We start from the raw sequence: 21,734 nt of genomic DNA, 5'->3' as shown, positions 1-21,734 counted from the left end.
TACTAAGTAATCAGGACACACCCAAGAAATTCAAATGAAAGAGTATTGAGAAAAAGAAAAGATAATCTGAAAGGTTACATACTAACGGAAATGATGCAGTTAAGGGCCACCAAACTTGGAGCATGTCATTCAAGAATGCATTTGCTCTGATTCTGTTTCTCATTTCCAAGTATGCTAATTAAAATTCCATACAATTTTAAAGATTCTGCAAACCATTCACACTTGTAATCCTTTGATCAGTGTTCACCTCCTCTACATCTTAATCTTGATGAGAAACAGCTCATGTCTGTCTTGTCCATCACCAAATCCTTATCATCTAGGACGGCATATGTGACAGAATAGACTCTTGACAATGTAATTTTTATTATGGCTTATTATATTTTTGTATTTATTATGTTTTATTATAAAATTTTCAAACATACACAAAGAACACCCTGTCTCCATAATACAGCTTCCATGACTCTCCGCACACAGAAAAGCTTGTTTCATAAATAGGATGACCATCTTCCATCCATTCGCTGAATTATTTTAAAGCAAATTCCAGACATCATCGCATCTCATCCAGAAGTTATTTTAAATAAATGAATGGAGGCCCACATCATATATTAAATACTTTTACTTATTATTAAATAAATTTTCAAGTGCTTTTCAAATCTTTTATTAAATACTTTTCAAATTCCCTCAGTCAAAGGAGATTTCCTCCTTATCTGAAAGCCTGTGGGATTTTTCTGTGTCTCTCTTATTTCACAGTACCTGCTTTGCTGTGTACACATTGTGAACACGTTCTCTATTTTTGGATTCTAAGTCCCTGAGATGGGGACAAAGTCTTACTTACCTTTCTATCCCATTCAAGGTCAATTGCAGTATTGAACATGGAATCTAGTCTTCTGTCTTCTACCCACCACTTCCAAATACATGTAAGAGGATGCCAAAATAGGACTCTGTTTCCATTTCAGCTGAGAACGGATGATAGATGGCTTTCCAAACTGAGGTGCTAAACATAAAAAGCAGATGGCTAAAAACTGGGTCTGAGTCCTTCATCTTGACATCTTTAATTGTATTAAAGGATTGAGGTCGAAGAGGCCAAAGGAGAGAATTTCTTTGAAGAAACTTGTTGGACTGCTGTGTCTTTCCCCCATTCCTTCATCCTAAGAGAGAAAGGCTGAGGGATCGTTGGAAGTTGAAGGCTTAGAAGGACCTGTTGTTGATCCAAGCCTAAGAAAATGGAAGGTAGCCCAGGCTTGTAGCAGAAGTTGCCTGCCTAGCAGCAGAATAAAGAGACTCAGCTCCACTGGATACAGGCTGCATGTCCACCAAAAGCAGGAGAGAGAAGCCAAGTTTCTGTGGCCTGGAGTGGACCACGTGGGAGAAAAGAACTGGAGCAGAAAGCAGCCAGAGGTTTACCATCAGATGGAGGGGGCTGGGTGAGAGGCACAGGCTGAACACACAGAAGCTCTAGAACATCAGTGCTAACACCTGCTAATTAGAAATCACTAATGAGCTACAAAATATCAAAAAGCATATTCGTTTCTCTTATCCCTTCTCTCTCACTGCTGCCCCATTGTCCCTCCAGCTCCAAACACGCAGGGGTCAGAAACACGGGCTGGAGGACAAGGGCACAGGTTGGCACGTGGACCTAAAGCTGCTACCCCCACTGTAAGTGCCTCCCAGACTGAAGCACCTACCTGGGAATGGGGGGAAATGGCCATTTTAGGTAAAGTTTTGAGTTCTGATTATTAAATTGGCATCGACCTTTTCATTACTGAATTTAGACTTTTTATGAGCTGAATTTAAGTACTGAATTTAGGCTCTTTATGGAACTAATGACAAGAGAAGATGCTTCAGACACTAGTAGTGACCAAAAACATGCTGAGAATGGTCATGATTTCATTCTAGTGATGAGGGAAAAGCAGCCTTCTGAGTGGGTCTAAGGGAACAATTTCTACTTTCACCTTTCTGAGTCCAGCACCCTGAATATAATGACTGCATGCCTAATAGGAGACAACTGACTACTGAGCCAATAAATCAGTGAAGAAAGATTTAAATTTCTCAGTTCAGAAGATGCGATGCCATGCAATTATTGCCAAATCAATGGAGCACTTTTTAGAAAATATCAAAATGGGTATATTGAACTGAGAAGAATGGGTATTTTCCTAAGCTTTAATACTAATTAGGAATGTCAGAAGTTGGAGCAAAGTTGATAAATCGTGCATTTCATTTCTACCATCTCCTATATTACTTTCTATAGACCCAAACTACGGGATAACTACTTCAGGCACTACCATTTAAATAAAAATTATCTGCCAAGCGAGTACACTCTAGTAAGGCAGAGATAGTACACAGTCAAGAACTTTGCAAGTTTTATGTTCATTCAGAACCTGATACACCAGTCATACCTGTATTTGTCCCATTGGACCCAGACTGTGTATTCTACCAGGGGAAGAATTTAACAACCCCTTACAATGTATCTAAAGCCATGCTTTCTCCTTCTGTCTTCTCTCACTGAAGATAGGAGACTCAGACTTTGACCTTGGTCAGGCTTTGGCACTTCATCCACCCCCAACCTAGGTGCCTCATCTGTGACAAAGACAATTGTACCTAATACATCTCTAACGCAGGATCTTCTTGGACTTTAGACTCTGGTTTCACAAAAATGTCTATAGAAGTACACACAATGAGAAATGCATGATCATAAGGCTGAGTTAGTCAGTCACAGGTAGAAATTTTGATGTTCCATTGCCTTTGTCTTTTTTTTGACACTCAATTTCATTTTGGAACCACATATTACCCACCAAAATGTTATCACCAACGCATCTTCAAATCACCAAACCTCCTAGTTCTCACTAATACATATAAAAATTCCTCTTTCTCAAAGTCCTGTTATCTTTAAAAAATTACTGATAGGTGTTTAATATCATTCTTATAGCCTCTCGGGTAATATAGGAGCTGTGTGTTGTTCAAGATATTTTAGTAGATCAGAAAAAGATATATGATGTATAAATGTAAAAAAGTATTAAAGGTGTCATGGTGGATTTAGAGGTTACAATAAAACACAAATGAGAGGATTCGTCCCAGTAGGACTCAAGATAAAAGCGGGAGTTTGGCAAAGCTGTATATCCAGTTACATGGAGAAAATGATGTAGCTGAAATTATTCCATTAATAGCGGAAATTTCAACGTCTGTGGTAGACTGTCACAACGGGGTAGGAGTAGGGATAAATCTTCATCACACCTTTTAAGCAACCTCCAATTCTGAACCAAATAAGACAAACTATAGGTATGATAACAATAATAATTATTACAAAGGTATAATTCAATAGGAGAAACCTGATGAAGTAGGCAGAAGTTGCAAGGGGGGAAGAAAAAGAAATAGAAAACAGACTGGTGTTTAAAGCTGCCATTGCACAAGCAACACAGAAAAAGCAACCAGTTGTTACATTAATGACGTTCAGAACAATCCTAAATTCTGATTGGGTTTAAAACACAGTCCGTGACATTTGGAAACTAGGCCAGGTGTTTAAAAAAAGATAAATAAAATACAATTGAATGTAGCAAGGTCAGGAAGAAAAAGAAAATTCTAAGATGAAGTGGCTCTCCAGACAAATAATGGGTAAAGGAGCGAAAAAACACTTAAGTAAAAAAAGTTACAGCCAGGAAAAATGTCACTGTCTGAGTAGAAAGAAAACTGATAATAGACAAGTAGAAAATCTCAAAAAGGTCAAAGATTTATACATTTATCTGATTTTTTTTTAAATTCAACTAGACTATGTTGAGAAGAAGCACCTTATAAGAGTTTGAAAAGAAAACCCTGGGTTATGAAAGAGGCATTAAAGAACATTAACTAAGTCAAGATGGAGTAGAAATCACGTGGATTATTAATTTCACTAGGATATTTAACAGCTATTGGCTAGTTTGAGTTGTTGCAGAAGTCATAAATTCCTGGAGATTGAGGGAGAGTTAGTGGATTATCTGCCTATTAATCAAAGGCGAGAAGGAAGCCCTGGTAATTAAGTAGCTGTTACCCGAACTTCAATACTCAGAAAGGCAAGTGCAAACCATCAAACAATCAATTTGCGGTCACAGAGAACTGAGAACGGAATAAGGACCGGCAGGCCTTTCAGAGAACAATTTTATTTCATGATGAAGAGACAGGAAGAGTAGATAAGAGAAATTTTAAGAGACACAGACTACATGGGTTTCAGTAATATATTTCCATCTTTAATCAGAAATTGTTTGAACTGTGGACCTCAGTGTCATGAGAGTATGTATGAGATGCCTACAGTCTTTACAATCATTTGAATTAAAACAGATTTTGTTTCATGAATTAAACAATGCTTATATGCTACAGCTATCTGAGATATTTTCATCTACAGTCACAAAGGAATTCCACCTCTTTTGATGAGCACAAAGGTAATCAGACCCAATTTTATAGGCCTGTCATAATATTGAAACAATCTGTATGGTTCCCCTATTCTTCAAGGCAGCACATCTGGGAACATAAATAATCTTATCAATCATCTCCTAAAAATGCCTTCGGGAGAAGAAATCTTGCCAAAATAATCACTTCATTCTTACAATGAATGATAGACTCAGTCTTGGCCACCAATTTATTTTATTGATGTGTTTAGCATAATCTCTCTAGAATGAACCTGATAACCCAGCATAAGAAAGGAAAAAACCTCCAGCATCCCCAATGTGGTGGTATGTTCACTTGATATTCATGTCTTCAACCATTATTTATCTCAACCAACTGCAGGCCTCTGAAATGAATATCTTACATGGGGATCTTAGTGCCTTCCCATACTGATCATGGCTATACTTTGCTTTTTTCTCCAGGAAAAAAGTAGCTAATAGTTCAGGATTGTAACATTCACCAGAACTTGACTTTATATTGAAGCTGTCTGAGATAACTTCAATAGTTCAATATTGAACCATATCCATTAATGCTTTGACAGAACTATATCACAGATTACTAGAAAAATACAAATTGGTTAGAAATGAAATGTTAAAACAGCGCTTTTATTTCAAAAAAGAACTATAAAAGTAAGGAAATAATAATGGCCCATAACTCTGTCACTTTTTAACATCTGGTTTAACTATAAATAAATACAATGCAAATAAAATAATAAAAGTCTCCCCAGTATTTTTTAAGTATATTACCAGTTTTTTGTGTAACTGTCTGGAAATATTCCATGCAGAATGAATAAGTATCACTATATTTACTTACTCAAATCTGCCAGTATAACATTTGATAAGCAATATTAAACTATTTCACTTAATAATTATTTGAAAGTATTCCACATTAGCAGATATAAATGTGCATAATTTTTGACTGAGAAATATTCCATGGTGACTATACCATAATCAATCAATCAGATATTTAGATTCTAGCATTGACTTTGCAATGAAAATGAAAAAAGTACTGTTCTAAATTTATGTCAAGAATTGGCTGAGCCATGAATGAAATCACAATTAAAATTATGTTTTAAAAGTGTCAAAGTACCCATGAGGATTTTCTCAAGATCAAATAGCAAAGAGAACCACCCAGACAGCTTACTCGGAAGCATTAGGGAATAACGCTTTGGAAGACTTCAGTGAGATAACTCTTGTGAAACCTTAGCTGACTGCTAGAAAATAATTAGGGCTGAAAAATGTTCGTTTGGGCAGTAGCCTAGAGATGGTGGCAGGGAGCCAGTGTGCGAGGTCGTCTACTGGCCCAGAGAGGCCAGGGAAAGTGGTTGTGACCCATGAAGTAGGGACAAGGAGAAAAACATATCCTCAAGGAAGGGAAAACATCACCCAAGGTGATGAGGCAGGAGGGTTGTTTGAGAAAAAATTAAGCCAAGTGAAAAGCTTTCACTGGAGTGAACACTGTGCTCTTGGAAAGTCACTCCATGCCCTTGGAAAAGGCTGACAACAAGCGGCCAGGTGGTGGTGCAGGAAAGGGCAGACAAGAAAATAATGAGAATCGCTCACTTTCTTTACCAGATGACACGCAGACACTTTCATAGAGAGTTCTTGCTAAAGATGAGCTTTCTGTATTCATAAACTATGAATGAAGTCTTAAAAAAATCCATTATGAGGAAGAAAATATAATCTTTGATATTTTTACTAATACTATCCCTCTAAAAATTTTTCCCAAATCATTGATTTCTCCAGCAGCATCTCCTGTTATGCAAACCCCAGAGCAGACAGTCAAGGGAGAAATGGGACAAATTGAAATGAAGGTTCTTGCAGCTCTGGAATCAAGTGTATAACGTAATATGATGTGATCTATTAAATGTAGGTTTATTATATACTAAATCGCTCTTTTATCAACATGAAATTCCCACTAGCCCTTGAAGAAAAACTGTTCCTACACAAAAGTGTTCAACTGCAGTTTGAACACTGTGGAAGGAGAAAGTGTAAGTCACAGTAGAATTTAATTACTAAGTCTAAGTGGCAGAAATCTTATTAACATGAATATTATAAGGACTCAAAATACTATGCATGTTATGACTGCTCTCAGTAAAGGCAAGAAAGATATATTTAAAAATACATTTCAACATCCAAGGAGCATAATGAAAAAAGAGTACTAGCCATGTCGGCCAACTATTTATTTAAATTTAATTACAGTTCCTGTCTTCGGTAATTATTTTCTGTGAAATCTAAGGTTCCCTATGAGATATTCAGATATAAACTACAAGTAATCATTTAATATATCAGGAATATAACCTTTAACTGTAACAAATATGATCACCCAGAAATATGCAATCAGTTTTTATTATATAAATTTATATTAAAATTAATTACAGTATATATTTATCATAGAAAATTGAATTTGCTAAATGACATTTTGAACGAGCTCATCATTCTTGTGGTAACTAAACTCCCTATCTTTACACAGGGTAGGTGTGTTTCTAAATCAGAAAGACTGCTCAAAACGAAATACACTAAAACATTCCAGCCCAAACCCAACACAGGCCCACAGCCTGGCATAACCGCCAGCACTGGAAAAAATCAAAGGACTAATTCCCAGCCAATTATACTGACCAACACTATTCTTACAGAGGGAGAATTTAGGACTTTCTCAAGCTCAGGAGATTACCTAAGAGCACAACCAGTTATGGGAAGCAAAGGAAAATAAACCGCCAAAGAAATTCTAGACAGTGGTGAGAAAAAGGTAGAAAAATTCACTCCTGAATTTGAGAAGAACTGACAACATGCAAATAAGCAATGCTTCAAACAGACAGAGAAGTACCAGCAGTCTCACACACGCACGCGTACGTAGAGAGACAACTGCAGGATGGGCTTGTTCACACTGCTGTGACACATCTATGTTTCAACCAATCTTTGTACACCAATTCACATTTCCCGGATTTCCTCTTTTTAATACTAATAAGTGAAAAAAAAAATATATATATATATATATATTTGAGAAAGAAGACAGACTGGCTAGAAGTTAATACTTAACCGAAAAAGTGAGATTGTTGGGTAAGCCATAGATAGGTAGAAAAGAAGAGAGAACTTTCAGAACATCACAGAACGCTAGCACATTTCCAAAATGTCAAAAAGGATCAAATTTATTTTTTAACAAACTCAAGGGAAGGAATTAATATATCCTGTAACCTGTGTGGCAAAGTTAAAACTGAAGGAATCCATTGAAGTTCTGGGAAAAGAAAGTAAGGATGCAGGTGGTCATGTTATGTTATGTTATGTTTTCACAGAAAATACCTTTTGACTATATCTTCTCCACTCCAGCACGGCCGTCCATCACCAGCTGCTAATTCATTAACGCAGAGCTGATCAGCCAGGCCGCCGTAGAACGTTCTGTACAGTCGAAGGCTGTTGATAAATTCTCTGAGTGGAAAAACAAGGAAAACAATTAAAACCAGAAATCCATCATACATGCCAACAGAAATGGCATGATTTGTTATGCATGATGTTTACAATGCAGCTTTTTCATTTTTCTCTACTTATTTTCATATATTTAATACTTTACTAACAACTGAGACAAAAATTACACTTAAAATTATATTCGGATTTATTCTTTTAAATAGAAGTTTTCAGTGGATATGAATTCTATATGACTCCAGGTTCAAGAAGTTGTGAATGGTATACACACAAACCCCACTTTGGCATCCCTAAAAGCCCTCATTAGCTACTGGCATCTAAACCACTTTCTTTTCCATATAGAAATATCAGAGGCTTAGAACAAGCTGATCGATTGCTTACTGATTAAAAGGTTAGTAGACTTGTGTGATTTTTCCATCTTGGGACTTCTCTTTGGTGTCTAAGAACATAAAGTAATATGTCTTTACTAAATATGAGAGAACTCAGATATGTAATGTATTTCAGAAGCATGAACAAAAAAGTTATTGGAAGGAGTAATATTTAACACATTGAGTTTTTTTCCCTCCCTCTCATACTACTTCCCCTTCCACTGTCAATTATTGGAAAGGAAAATTCAACAAAGAAAGTTTTTTTTTTCTTTTCATTTTACCAAAAGAGAAAGGAGTGGGGCATAAATTAGGAGTTTGGGATTAACAAATACACACTAATATATATAAAATAGATAAACAACAAAGGCCTACTGCATAGCACAGGGAACTATATCTAATATCCTATAATAACCTAAAGTGGAAAAGAATCTGAAAGAGAATATATATACTTATGTATATGTATAACTGAATCACTTCACTGTGTACCTGAAATTAACAAAACATCATAAATCAACTATACTTCAATTTTAAAAAGCAGTTTGTTTTTAATTTAGAAAGCCAAGACTTTTAAGTTTTAAAACCAAGGCTTTGAGGTCCCAAGAACTTGAGTTGTAGCATTTCAAAAGACCAAGTCCTATTTAGTTCTGATGTTTCTATATAAACAAGTGTTTTTGGGGAAAAAATGAAGTCACTAGCCTGATCCAGAGAAAACACCCCCTGGACTAGAAGGAAGGGACAGAAGAAGGAAATGCTGGAAGGAAAGCAAATTTCAGAAATTCAGGAATGAGTGATTAAAATGTAGCAATCTGTGAGGGGGAGAGTATAGCTCAGTGGTAGAATGTATTATGCACAAGGTCCTAGGTTCAATCCCCAGTACCACCACTTAAATACATACACCTAATTATCTCCCCCAATCAAAAAAAACAAAAACAAAAACAAAAAACAAAAAAAAACTCTAACACAAAATGTAACAACTACAAAACTGCATTCTCTACTGATATTTTTAAAATAATTTTTCTTTAAAATTGATAACAAAGAGAAGGGATGGCTCTAAATTATAGCTGGAATAACCAAATTTTTACAAATTAAATCTGATTTTGACAGCACTGAGGCTCAACTCTATCAATTCATAATTCTCTTATTGATTTTCAAAGAATAGTGGAAATTGCTGAAGTTATAAATAACTACTAATCTGTAACTTTAAAATATGTAAGATCTACAAGCATAGAGAAGATCAGAAGTTACCATGGCAAATGTTTGGTGAGTATTTAATCAAATTTTTAGCAAAGTTGACCGGACAAGTGATAACAAAAGAGTAGCAGGAAGCATAAGTCTCTAGCTCATGCTCAATCAACAAAAAATTACGCTTTATTTTCTCACTAGCAAAGTTCAATGCTTATCTATACTTTATTGATTTCCCCTAGAAAATAAGTCTCTCCATGATGGCAACGTCCCTACTAATGGGCATACATGAACAGATACCATTTCTCATCCTGTGGCTACAACATAATTGATAAAACCAACTGGTTCTTTCCTAGAAAGGTGGGATTTTAATGAACAGAAAGATGTGTGACAAGTCCTGAATTCTGCTCACTATAAATGACCACCTGTTTGGAATCAAAGAATCTTCTAGAAATGAAGAGGCCTGGCACAAGTGGCTGCAAATGTTGAGACCTCCAAATTGATTGCGTAGAACTGAATAGTTCAATTTTTGGCCCCCAAACCTACTTCAATCTCAGTAAACGGTGCCCTCGTCTTATTTCTCCCTTCAAAACCAACAGCTCATAATGTGCAAAAGCTTTACATCTTTCTTTTCCAGCCCCCATTCCCAATGCTACTGCCACTACCTTAGCTCAAGCTTTGATCGTCTTTTTCTGGAATTACTGCACCAGGAGGACATACCTCCAAACTGTTCCTTAACAATCACTTCCCATCCTCCATGAGAGCCACCTTTTAAAATTCAAATCTGATGGTCCACAGATCATGTCACCCACTTGCTCAAAGCCATCAATGGCTCCCTATTCTCTACAGCATGAAATCCAGTCTTCCTGGAAAGGAATATAAGGTATATATTTCTCTCCTCTCTCATTTCAATTTCAGCCATGACCCAAACTCTACTTTAGGGTTCCACAAAAGTGAGATGCTTGCTGTTCCCCAGGCATACCTCCACGGCTCTGCGTGCGTTCTCTCCAAAAGGACTGTCTACTAGAAGATTTCCGCTCATTCTATAAGCCATCAGCTATCAATTATTTGTCAAAATACTAAACACCATGGAGTATCAAGCTCTGTGTTAGCACTAAGTGTTCACAGCTAAACGAAACAATCCCTGCTTTCTAAGACTGCACATTCTGGTAAAATCTATAATGATAATACAGTGTTAATAAGCAGTAGCACATTCGAGGACAAAGAAGGAATCAGGAAATATGAAGATAACAGTGCAGTGTTCCATGCAAAAGCAAAGAGAGAGAACAATGTGTGTTCAGAGACTCACATGCAGTCAGTGTAGCGAGTGAGGAGGGTGCTTATGGGGATGAGACTTAAAGGTGGGAGGAGGCCAGATTAGTCAGCCTTCTTAATCATCATAAACTGTTTCAGTTTTATTCAGAAGGCAGTGAGAGCCATTAGAAGTTTTCCAGCAAGCAAGTGCTGTCACCATCATCACAGTATCATGGAAATAGAATAGCAGTGAGGTCACTTAGGGGAATGTAACCAAGTTCAGACAAAGAAATACAAGGATGTGAAAAAAAAAAAAAGCCTCCCAGTGAGTGTCAGGAAACGTGATAGACTTGGAAAACATTAGGAATCTTGAATTGACAGGTAAAGTAAACGTTTTAAGAGAACTTCTAATTGTCTTCCTCCCCTACTCAGATGACTGCGGGAAAGGCTGTGTTATTCACTGAGGTAGGAAATAAAGGAAAGGAAACAGCACCTCTCAGTGTCCCCCGTGATATGAATGATTGCCCTTATTTTGTTCAGTATCTTCATCTTTCCATGGCATAGATCACTTTCTATTCTAGCAGGTAACTTACTTATTTACTATGTTTTACTGTTTCTTATCTACCTCCCACTCAAGGATAAAGGATTCAGGCAGACAGGGATTTTCTTTTTTTTGGTTTGGTTTGTTCACCTCTATAGATCTTAAAGCAGTGGTGAAGTCAGTCCATGGACTCAATAAATAGTTATTAAGTTAATAAATGGGTCATTAGCTTGTTCCCAAATGTCCCAATTCTCTACCTTCTGGGCACAAAGCCCCTTGGAGGTTAGCTTTGATTATGTAACGTGCTCTGGGTCCTAGTAATGTTTGCAGAAGTGACTTTGCCCCCATCAGGCTTAAGCTTTGGGGACCAAAGTGGCTCTGCCAGCTTCTGTTGCCCTCTGCCCTGCTGGAAGGCAATGCAGCTGCTCTTTCGTTCTGAGGCTTAAACTCAGAGCATCATCGACTTGAGCAGCACCCCTGCTGGTCTGAAGTGGGCACAGGTTGTGAACAAAAACAATTTTCTGGTTCTAAACCAGTGGCAGGTTGAGGTCGTTGGCCACCACATCACAACTTGGTCTCGCTCAACTGTTACAAAGATAAGAAAAGCAAATTAATAACTGATGGATCATAAATTCTGGAAAGAAGAGAGAGGATGGACTACTGAAAACAGCATGGCTAGCTTAGGAGCAAATTCTCTGAAACTAAGATAATAGAAGGAATTCTATGTGACTGTTGAGATAAGGTCTGATTTGTGAGGACAGAAATTGAGGAGAGAACCTACTTTGGAACTCTATATTCCATGTTTGGCAGTTTTTAGGTCACAGGAGTTCAGAGTAGTGTTGCAAAAAGTGGTGGCATTGAAGGACCAGGAGATCTATACTGCATGTAGAAAAATAACACACAACATTGTAAAATGATAATAATTCAATAAAAAAGTTAAAAAAAGAAAAATAACAGTAATAATTGAATTGGCAATAAATAAAGGGGTTAAATCACTGGTAGCCATAGGGAGGCTAAAAACATTTATCTTGTGCCACAGAGCCAGTTAATGTTGATCACGGTAGAAGAACCCATACTTCAGTTCCCAGATTAACGCTCAGTCACCTTTTAAAGAAAATGCACAAGGCCCTCCTTTTCCAGTTTTACATGAACTGTCTCAATGAATAAAATATTGTATTCTTTGGATGATTCAAAATTTAAGTTGCTGGGAGGGTGACTATATCCATACAATTCTTTTTCTACAGTCATGAGAATATTTCCAGTTAAAGTTAGGAGAAAAGTCAATGTAAGGAGATGCTAGAAGCTGCAGCTGATTATCCCGGAGGGGCCTGTTACATACATGTTGGTTGCTCATCCCAGTCTTGAGACATCTCTAGAATATAGAACACAAATGTAATTATCAAGAGCAACACTTTAAAATATGTTTTTTAAAGAGGATGCCTTGTCAGAACATTTATTCAAAGCCTATGCCAGGGCGTTATGCAAATTTGTAATTTCTCATTTGGGATTGCAAATGATTTCTCTGACTCCAGTTTTGCCCTCCCACCGTCCCTTCAATGCATGCCGCAAGCTATCACCAGACTCAGCTCCAGAGGACATCCATAACCCTTTTCTGCTTTAAAATCTTAACCATTCAGGTCAAATGTCTCACTGTGGTTCAGAATCTCTCCACTCTTTGCTCCTTTGTTTCCCATGACAGACTCCTTCCCTCCAGTCACACACTCCAGCAAAAAAACCACACACTTCTACTGCGCAAGAAATCTCAATATTTACTGCATAAGATTCCAAGGTGAGCGCACGCAGTTTCTTCCACCCAGAATTAGCTTCCCTCCCACTTCCCTCTCCCAACCTTCTGTCCTTCCTTCAGGATCCAGTTTAAACCTCTTCTCCTCTCTGTCTCCTGGCCTAACCAGCCTGTGAAGCTTTTGTTGCTTCATCCTGTTTCTTGTGCCACAATTGGCATCTGTTTATTTCGCCCTGGGTACCTGGTGTTACAGCTTCTCTGTTTGTATGCCTGCCTCCCTGACTAGAGGGTGTGTTCTCTAAAGATAAGAGCCACGTCTTCTTTATACCCCCAGGCTTTGGACCACAGTGTGGTGCCCAGTGGGCACTCAACAAAGTCTTGTTGAACTCCAGCTGTGGTGTTAGTTTTCAACAACTTCCAGAATTAGATGTTTCTATAAGAAGCACATTTTTTTAATGACAAATGATAATTTAAAGCCCTGAAAGAGCACAGTCGACTTGGGAAACTTTAAATTAGGGGACCCACTCCTAGATTGTGGAGAAATATCACAAGGACCTCTCTGGTGTGTTATGATAGAAGATAGAAGAAATCAAAAGGGCAGGACTACAAGCTGTGCCAGATTCTACTAAACAGGTTCAGGACAGAATCTCTGTATCCATGTGATGCAGAAATGAATATGGAGTGACACATTACTATTTAGTCACACTCCTGTGTAAGACAGCTATCATAATTAATATATCACAGATATGCTATATTTATAAGGATAGAGTTAGAAACAGCCTTAGAAATCATCTAACCTATCTGTGCTTTATCACCACCGAGGAGACGTATAAACTGTCTACCTTGACTTCTCCCTCAGACGTTCGGATTTCACGTTTTGGGGTAGGACCCAGATATCTTGAGTTTTTCTAAAAGCTTCCTCCAGGATCCTAATGAGTAGCCTCTTATTTTATAATTCAGGAAAGTGAAAACCAGAGAAGTGAAAGGACTTGTGAAAAGTCAGGAAGTTAGTAATTCATTTAGTTACTGAGTCAGGAATTCAGTCAATGTAGACCTCAGTATCGCTGTATCCGTAATTAACGAAAAATGCCATCACTTAGCAATGTCAGGTAGACACTGGATATTTGATAAAGTCAAAGTAGCATGAATCTTTATAGAGAAGAATAATACTTCCATCTGTTTCTAAAATCTTACAGAAATGATCACGCTTAGCTGTAGCTTGGTAGACGAGAAAACAGATACTTCACTTCTTCCTGCCAGAATCTACAGTTAGAAAGTAACATGTTTAGACAGGTTTTATCTGTATCTCTTTACCAGTCTGAAAGGTCTGGTGTTGGAAGCAGAGAGTGGAGTAAATTCTGATCGCTGGCTAATGAACAGCTTCGCACAGCGTTGTGCGAAGAGGGAAAAGGCTGTAGCACAACTGCTCATTCACAGCGTACAGCCTCCTTTGCCCCGAGCTTCCTGAAGGCAGGAGAGGAACGCGGAGCAGCCTAGTTATTGCTTCATTTCTTCCCATGCCCTGGAGGCCAGCAGAGCCAGAAAGGGCTCCTGACCCATCATGTGGCAAAAAAAAAAAAAAAATGAAAGGAAGTGCAGCTCCCCCTAAAGTTGTCATTTCTAGTTCGGCTGACACAGGAATACCCTGTTACTGCTCCAAAACTGAGTGACACTTCCGACTGGCTTTCCCATTATCATTTGACTTTAATCATTTTTAATGACAAGAGCAACTCATCTTTTTGTGAGCAGGAAAATAGTGAAAAGGCACATGAAGAATAAGTTACTATCTGTCTCTCCACAGTGTTTCCATCCTCCCTCCTGAGGGAGCCAATGTTAACAACCTGGTGCAGTTTTTTCAGCTTCCTCTATGTGCAAGCTAACCAATAACCAAAAACAGACAGACAGAGACAGAGACGGTTTGGTTTTACAAAACTGGGACCAAGCTGTACACATACACACAGCTGGCTTTTCTCACTTGACAATGTATCATGAACTCCTTTTAGGCTAATAAATCCAGGTCTTATTTTTCTATAGCTGTATAATATTCCAAAACCTGCACAGAGCAACACTAGCATAATTTATCAAACTATTCCACTGAGCCAATTTTCACTTTTTAATTTATGAGGCCGACCTGTTCCTCTTACATAAGAAGGGTGACAACCACGTGTTTTGAACTTTGCTGACTTTCTAGAGAGCCGTTTTCACTTAAGCATATGGCTCTAATCTACATCTGATTTTGCATTTCATTTCATTAGACTGTTGCTGGAAACAGCTGTGTTCAAAAGGCAACCCTTTCAATCTTCTGTCTTCATCTAGTGGGCATTTGTTTTCATTTCAGAACGTTTATAAACTGTCACCGTAGAGCGCCTCCTCGCCTTTTCTCCCCTTGAACACCATATAAAAGAGACTTTCTAATTTTGGCCAAGGCTAATTATCTGGAAAGTATTGGAGAAGAATCTGATTTTCAAATGGAACTTGTCTCTGCGGAATGTTTCAGACCACACGTTTCTGTATTTAATGACATATATTGATTTTTTTTTCAGCCCTCACGTCAGTTCGCACATAATACAGAACCGAAATTAAAAGCAGCGCCTCACACGCTGTTTGAAAATATCTGTAGAACAGAGGTCAAACGTGCAGTTTGCTAGTTAATGGCCCGAGGCAGAGTTAAGGTTAATGTGGCACTAATGAACAGGCTCAAACCTGCGGAGATGTCTGACCACGGCTGTCAAACAGGAGACAGTTAAAATGTCAGTATCCTGGCAGAGGAAACGCATAATTACATGTTTCTAGATAAGGACTGTTTTCTCTTGCAATGCTGACTCTGTTTCATCATTTTACTTAATTGTCAACGAAATCATTCTAGTTGACAAAATACTGATATACATCCTGAGAAGAGACTTCTAAAGATTTCTCTCGATTTCTGTTCTACAGCAATAATTGTTGTAAATGCTTGGTGATAATTAAATATATATAGGCGGACTGGCTCTTGGGAGAAATGAAATCAAGTTTCCTGGCCCCTCTCTGATCGGAGAGATGGGGGCAGAAGGTGAATGTAACACTTGGAAGCAAAGCAATAAATGGCACCAACACGTTTCATCACAAACGGAAGTATGTTTCGAGCACACTGCCATTCATATTTGATTAAAAATAAAATACTTCTTTTTGTTCTAAGAGAGTGACTCAGAAAGTCTGCTCTGTGAACCCCATGTGAACCCGTCACTCACGATGGAAGTTGTGACCTAAGAAACCACACCATTCTCAAAGAGAAGGATTTTTTTTTCCTTCGGACTAAATGACTCCTGGTTTCTTCCTCCTGTTGGGAAGTCTTCTTGTTCATGAGAGGAGACTGTCCTTCCTTAGCAGATGCCCTGTGCTTTCTCAACAGCACTGCTGGGGTTCAGGTGGGCGGTAGGTTGAGAAGAACCAGGGAAGATAACGGGGAAGAGCCTGGAACTACGCTAACACCCTCCCAGCCCCTCTGCAGAGGATTCCCTGCTGGCAGGCACTGCATGTTGCACACTCCCAGGTGGTGATCTGACACCAGCCTTGAGCTGGACATGCAAAGCCACCTACACAGTTCAGACACCTCCATGTGCATTTTTCAATATCCCTCAATCCCAACACATTCCAATTTAATGCACCAGTAGAAAGCACCCTTTCCAAAAGCATCCTCCTCTAAAGGGAGTGATTTAAACCTGATGTCAAAACGAGGTTTTCAGAACAAGCTCTCATCCCATTTTCCCATGTTGTAAAATGTACCTCAAGTAGCACTTACTCTGTTCTCCATTAAAAAGGACCTTAAACCAAGACCTTAACTCATTTATAAAAATAAACACAGGACCAAGCACCCAGTATTTAAACAAATCAGATCGTAATAAACTGAGCATCCACTCCAAAAGAGATGTGATATAATTTCTCCTACCTTGTAACTTTTTGTTCATTTTAATAAAAAATGTAATTATTTGTTCAGTTCCACTAGTTTCAAGAAGCATGCTATTAATTTTTCAATAGAAAAAAAATGCCTAGGACCTGACTGGGCAAGGCCAATGAGAAGATTTAGCTAAATGGAATATTTGCAAATCTAACGATTCTAATATAGGTCATTTACACAAAGAAACATACGTGTATTTTGAGATTCAGCATTTTAGGTCAAAGCTTGAAAGTTACTCTCTTTTGCATTAAGATATTTTCTGTGTTTGCTAACACTGTAACTATAAACTCCATGGCCAGGGGACAATGAAAACATATTCAGAACAATATTTTCCTCTCTCAGCATGAGCAGAATGTTAACAAAAAACTTTAACTTTGACAGTCTGCCAAAAAATGGCCCTCTTCCTCATTTCTTCGTTTCTCTTTTATTTTATGACTTTCATCAGATATTCCTGGTCACCTCCACGTACAAACCTGTCTGATGGATGGACAGTATACACCTGGTACAAACTATTCTCACTTCTATTTTCGGTTACTGTATACCTCTCAGGGCAAATATTTGTGTTCCTGGATTCTGATATCAAGATGGCCTTTCAGGTCAGGAAATCTATAGTAAACAAGGTTCAAAGAAATTTATTTTAGTCTTCAATTATATTCCTATTATTCTAATAATTCTCATTTTGGAAGAATTTACTTTTGAATATTACCTGTAACCCAGGTATTACTGTATTCCCAACTTCTGAAAGGTGGCACAGAATACTGCTGACTAAGGTTGAAAAACGTATAATCACATTTCCCCAATTATGACATCTAAAATATGGTCCATATGATCAGAACTAAATACATCCTTCCATTATGATTATTCATACATTCCTTTGTTTTATATAAGGCTTAACTTACATTGGGAAATGCAGACAAACCAAATACAATGAAGATTATAAGTCCTTTGGATTCCCTCAATTTGCAGGACCCAAAGTTGCAGTGTTCCATGTCTAACAAGATCTTTGCTGAAGGAGGGACAAACCAACACAGGAGCACCTTAGACCTGCTGATGTTCAAAAGCCATCAAACAGAATGAATCGTAATTTTTTAGTACAAAATTTAACTCTGAAAGTCGGCAAGTCTATGAATATGGGCCTAAACAGAAAGAATCATCCCAGAACTACCGTCAAAATTTCACCAGGCGCCCTTCCAAGCGAAAGATTCCACACATGATTCTGGAGACCATGCTGTGCCCTAGAAATGGTTGACAAAAATTTGTGTGTTGGAGTGAAGATGAGAAAAAAATTTTTTAAAGCAGTGCCTCTATCAAGCGATATATTTCACTCTAGAAACATTTCATACATTTTTGAGGACAGTTATGGAGGAATTGACACTTCTTGTCTTCCATTCAACAAGCAGCTGGATAAAAATATGAGCATCTCTTGGTTCTACCTGCTCCCCATTTTTCCCTCTTATCTGTATGCCTGATTTAGACACTGCAGATACCATGGATAGATTTAAACTGATGGAACATTCTTTGCTATGCAAACCAAGTGGAAGAAAGTGCTTGACGCTCTTGCTGTAGATGGAGCCCTCACGATGCTTCTAAATACAATTAATTTTGCTACTTTAGTAAAAGAAATGAGCCTCACTCATCATCCTAATGCAGGTCCCATAGATTCTGCTAAAAATTCTGAAATAGCTTTTATGCACCCCTATAAAAATCATCAATTTCAACATGACACAAATTTAAGTCCTCCTCATCTCTTACAAAGTTTGAGAGAAAAAAAATCGAGTTGAATTTGAGGTTCTTTTCAACTCTGCAGACATTCACTAACTTTCCAAAGGAAAATGGATAGAAGATTCACTTTTTGTGAGAAGGAAGAAAGGAAGGAAGGAAGGAGGGGAGGAAGGGGAGGGAGAGTAGAGGAGGAAACCTATTCTTGAGTATATTATACAGGGAGAAATTTATTCACAGCTTGATGTTCTTGGTGGGGGTATATTTTGAGCCACATAAATTAGATAACCCTACAGTCATGATTATAAACACTACTGAATAGCTTCTAGCTCATCTGGCAAAGCTGCTACTTATTGGGAAATAGAAGATTTTTGGAGAGCCAGTTTGAAAAATGTCCAATTTAAAGGTCATTTTCCTATGGCTCAGAAAAATTTTTATTATTCTTTCTGCAGTGAGGAATTTGAGAGTTCTACTCACATTAACTAAAATCTGACAGCCTCAACATTACAGATGTCATAAATTAACTTGAAGCCCAAAGCATTATGGACCATCAATATAACTTGAATTTAGAATATATCTCATGTTCTCTGATTTAAGCCTATTTTCATCTAAGCAAGTAAGCGATGAGAATTCTAACTGTAGACACTGATAACCACATAAGTCTGCTTCCCATAATTTTCAATAATGTTACCATTAAAACAAAGTTAGCAGCATCCACTGGACACCAACCATGTGCACGGAACCACATCTAAGACCATCACAATTTCAACTTCTAGTTTATACCAAGTAGTTGGACCATCTCTCCTTTCAGCACAAATATTGTCGACTGTGGGCTTAATTTTCCATCGCTTGGATTTAGTCTCAGATATTCCATGAACTGGTTGTTGATCTTTCCATGAACGTCTAGAAAGTAAGAGTAAACCCAGTTTCAAGTCTTTATTTTTTATGTTCATTTTAGGTGGAGCCACTACTTTTCAGTGCAGCAAAATTTTGCAGGTATTTGTTTATGAACTTTCTTTTTCTGGGACGTGTTTCTCAAATTCTCAGTGGGATACATGACCTGCAGAAGGTTAAGCACCACTAGCCTAAACTTTTGCCATATGTTTGCTCTGCCTTCTGGCATTCCTTCTTCCTGTGGGCCTGGGTTCTGACCCCTGGGGTCTTGCCCTTCATTATTCACGTGGGGCTTGGCGCTGGCCTGCCTGGTGCTCGTGTTTCCTTCGCCCTGCTCTGGCCTGGCCTCTGGCCCCCTCTCCAAAGCTTGACCTTCACCTGCCCTCTCCCGGATGCCCTCACTGCCACCACTCACTAAGCACTGTTTTAAATTAAACAGAAATGTTCTTATTGAAGGGAACATGACCTTTTATTTTAGTAAATTAAACTTACAGGTAATAAATAATAATGGCACCTCAAAGAAGCACTAACTTCCTCTTAGGAAATAGATTGGAAATTGCTTTCTCCAGTCCTATAAATGGTATTAAATTTTTTCTCCAAGAGGTGACTGTTTCCTGACCCAGGGATATTTTCATCCACTGAGTGTGTATACACACAATTCATTAAGCCCAGTGTATCAATGCTCCTTTACCCACATAAACAATATACCCAGACACACGTATCAAGAACTTTGAAAATTAATTAATCTTGGTTTCATTAATAAAGTATTTCGCTAAATAAGGTTTGATGATGTAGCTATAAATTCACCTATTTTAAGTTAAATGATCCTATTTAATATGAACCTTTTGAGCTATCTTGGCAATAACCCTAAATAACATTACATGTTCTTCACTCAGTATGTGTCTAAGGTTTCTTCCTATCGTGATTTAGTCATTTTTAACCACATCACTCTGTTCTTTCATGATGTCTGGGGTAACAATTAATTTGCTTTCCCAGACAGATCCGTCCTGAATAAGAATCATGCCCTGCCTCATTCCTCTCCTTAAACTATGCAATTTCAAGTGTCCTCTTTAGTTCCCATCCTCCACAAATAAAATTGTTCCTGTTCCTAGTGGTAAAATTCTCACTCAAATCAAGATGTAATCATCACATTCGCATAAAGTGGAACTCCCTATTGATACAATATTCCCAGATAAGTCCTGAAGAGAAAATGGAAACAAAAACTCATAATTTATATTGTTTCCAACATTAAAAATCTAATGTTTCTAAAAATTCTCCTTTCCCCACCTTCACATCAAAACATCTCTGACATGAAAAATATCTGACTTGTTCTGAGCACCTAAGACAGTGTCTGTTGCCCCAGTACACACACACGCAAGCGCCGACCCCCTTAATTGGCACATTCTTAAATGAGAGCTTTGGCTAATTGGAATGCTTGCTGGAGAACAGATGGGGCACTGGTGTTGAGACTCTGTCTTAATTTATTGTCCTGGGGTTTCCCTAATTACCCACTTAATTGGCACAGCCACGCCACTTTGAAATAATAATGTACAGCTAATTATCACCGATTTAAGCTTGCTAATAGCTTATTCTTACCAGCTAACTTCAAGAAATCAAGCAGTGGGCAGGAACTGCCACAGGGAAACCACTCTGCCTGGGCTGGTTTAGACAGTGCAGTGTCCTTTACAGCTGGCTTTGGCTTCTGCCCCAAAAAGGCTACATAGTGACCCTTTGCTAGGTGTTTAAAGGAGCAGTAGCTTTCCCTTGCCTCTCTCAACTTTTGGGGACCTTTGTAACCGGCATCTCAATAACTCAAGTCTCTAAATAGCTCACTATTAGCCTGCTACATCCATGGGGAAAAACAGCATAGATTGAATAAGTGCATCTCCAAAATCTGATCAAAGCATAAATAAACTGTAGAGTTGATCCCTTCTTTTTCTGAGCTCACAGAAGACTGATCATCGACTCCATAACAAGCTTATTTAACACAACCCTTAGATCCAGAGGCAGATTTTACTAAGTACATTCCTTCTTCAAATGTTAGAACAAGAAGGCAATGCATTCAACAGGAAGGTTCTCTATGAATTTAGAGGAAGAAGGGAGAGAAAAAACAAAACAAAATCACAAAAGAAGTCAGGAACTTAGGAAAGTATAGATAGATACCCTTCCTGAGGATAGGAGAATATACCTCTGTTTACACTGAGTCTGCAGTTGTTTTAGGAACCTGTGAAGACATCTCTCGGTCATACTCCCTAGAAGCAGCGCC

The 21,734-nt window shown here is 38.1% G+C and overlaps 1 protein-coding gene across 2 annotated transcripts in view; it reads right to left on the bottom strand.

Annotated features, from left to right (window-relative positions):
* Positions 1-21,734, bottom strand: part of GPC5 (glypican 5) — a 1,165,610-nt gene that overhangs the window by 879,571 nt on the left and 264,305 nt on the right. For both annotated transcript variants that reach the window (XM_072976438.1, XM_072976439.1), the window contains exon 5: positions 7,713-7,838. In XM_072976438.1, the coding sequence (XP_072832539.1) occupies positions 7,713-7,838 (126 nt within the window). The remainder of the gene's footprint in view (positions 1-7,712; positions 7,839-21,734) is intronic.

This window comes from Vicugna pacos, chromosome 14 (assembly GCF_048564905.1).
Source record: "Vicugna pacos chromosome 14, VicPac4, whole genome shotgun sequence".
Classification (NCBI taxonomy): domain Eukaryota; kingdom Metazoa; phylum Chordata; class Mammalia; order Artiodactyla; family Camelidae; genus Vicugna; species Vicugna pacos.
This window is presented reverse-complemented; position numbering and strand designations above follow the sequence as displayed.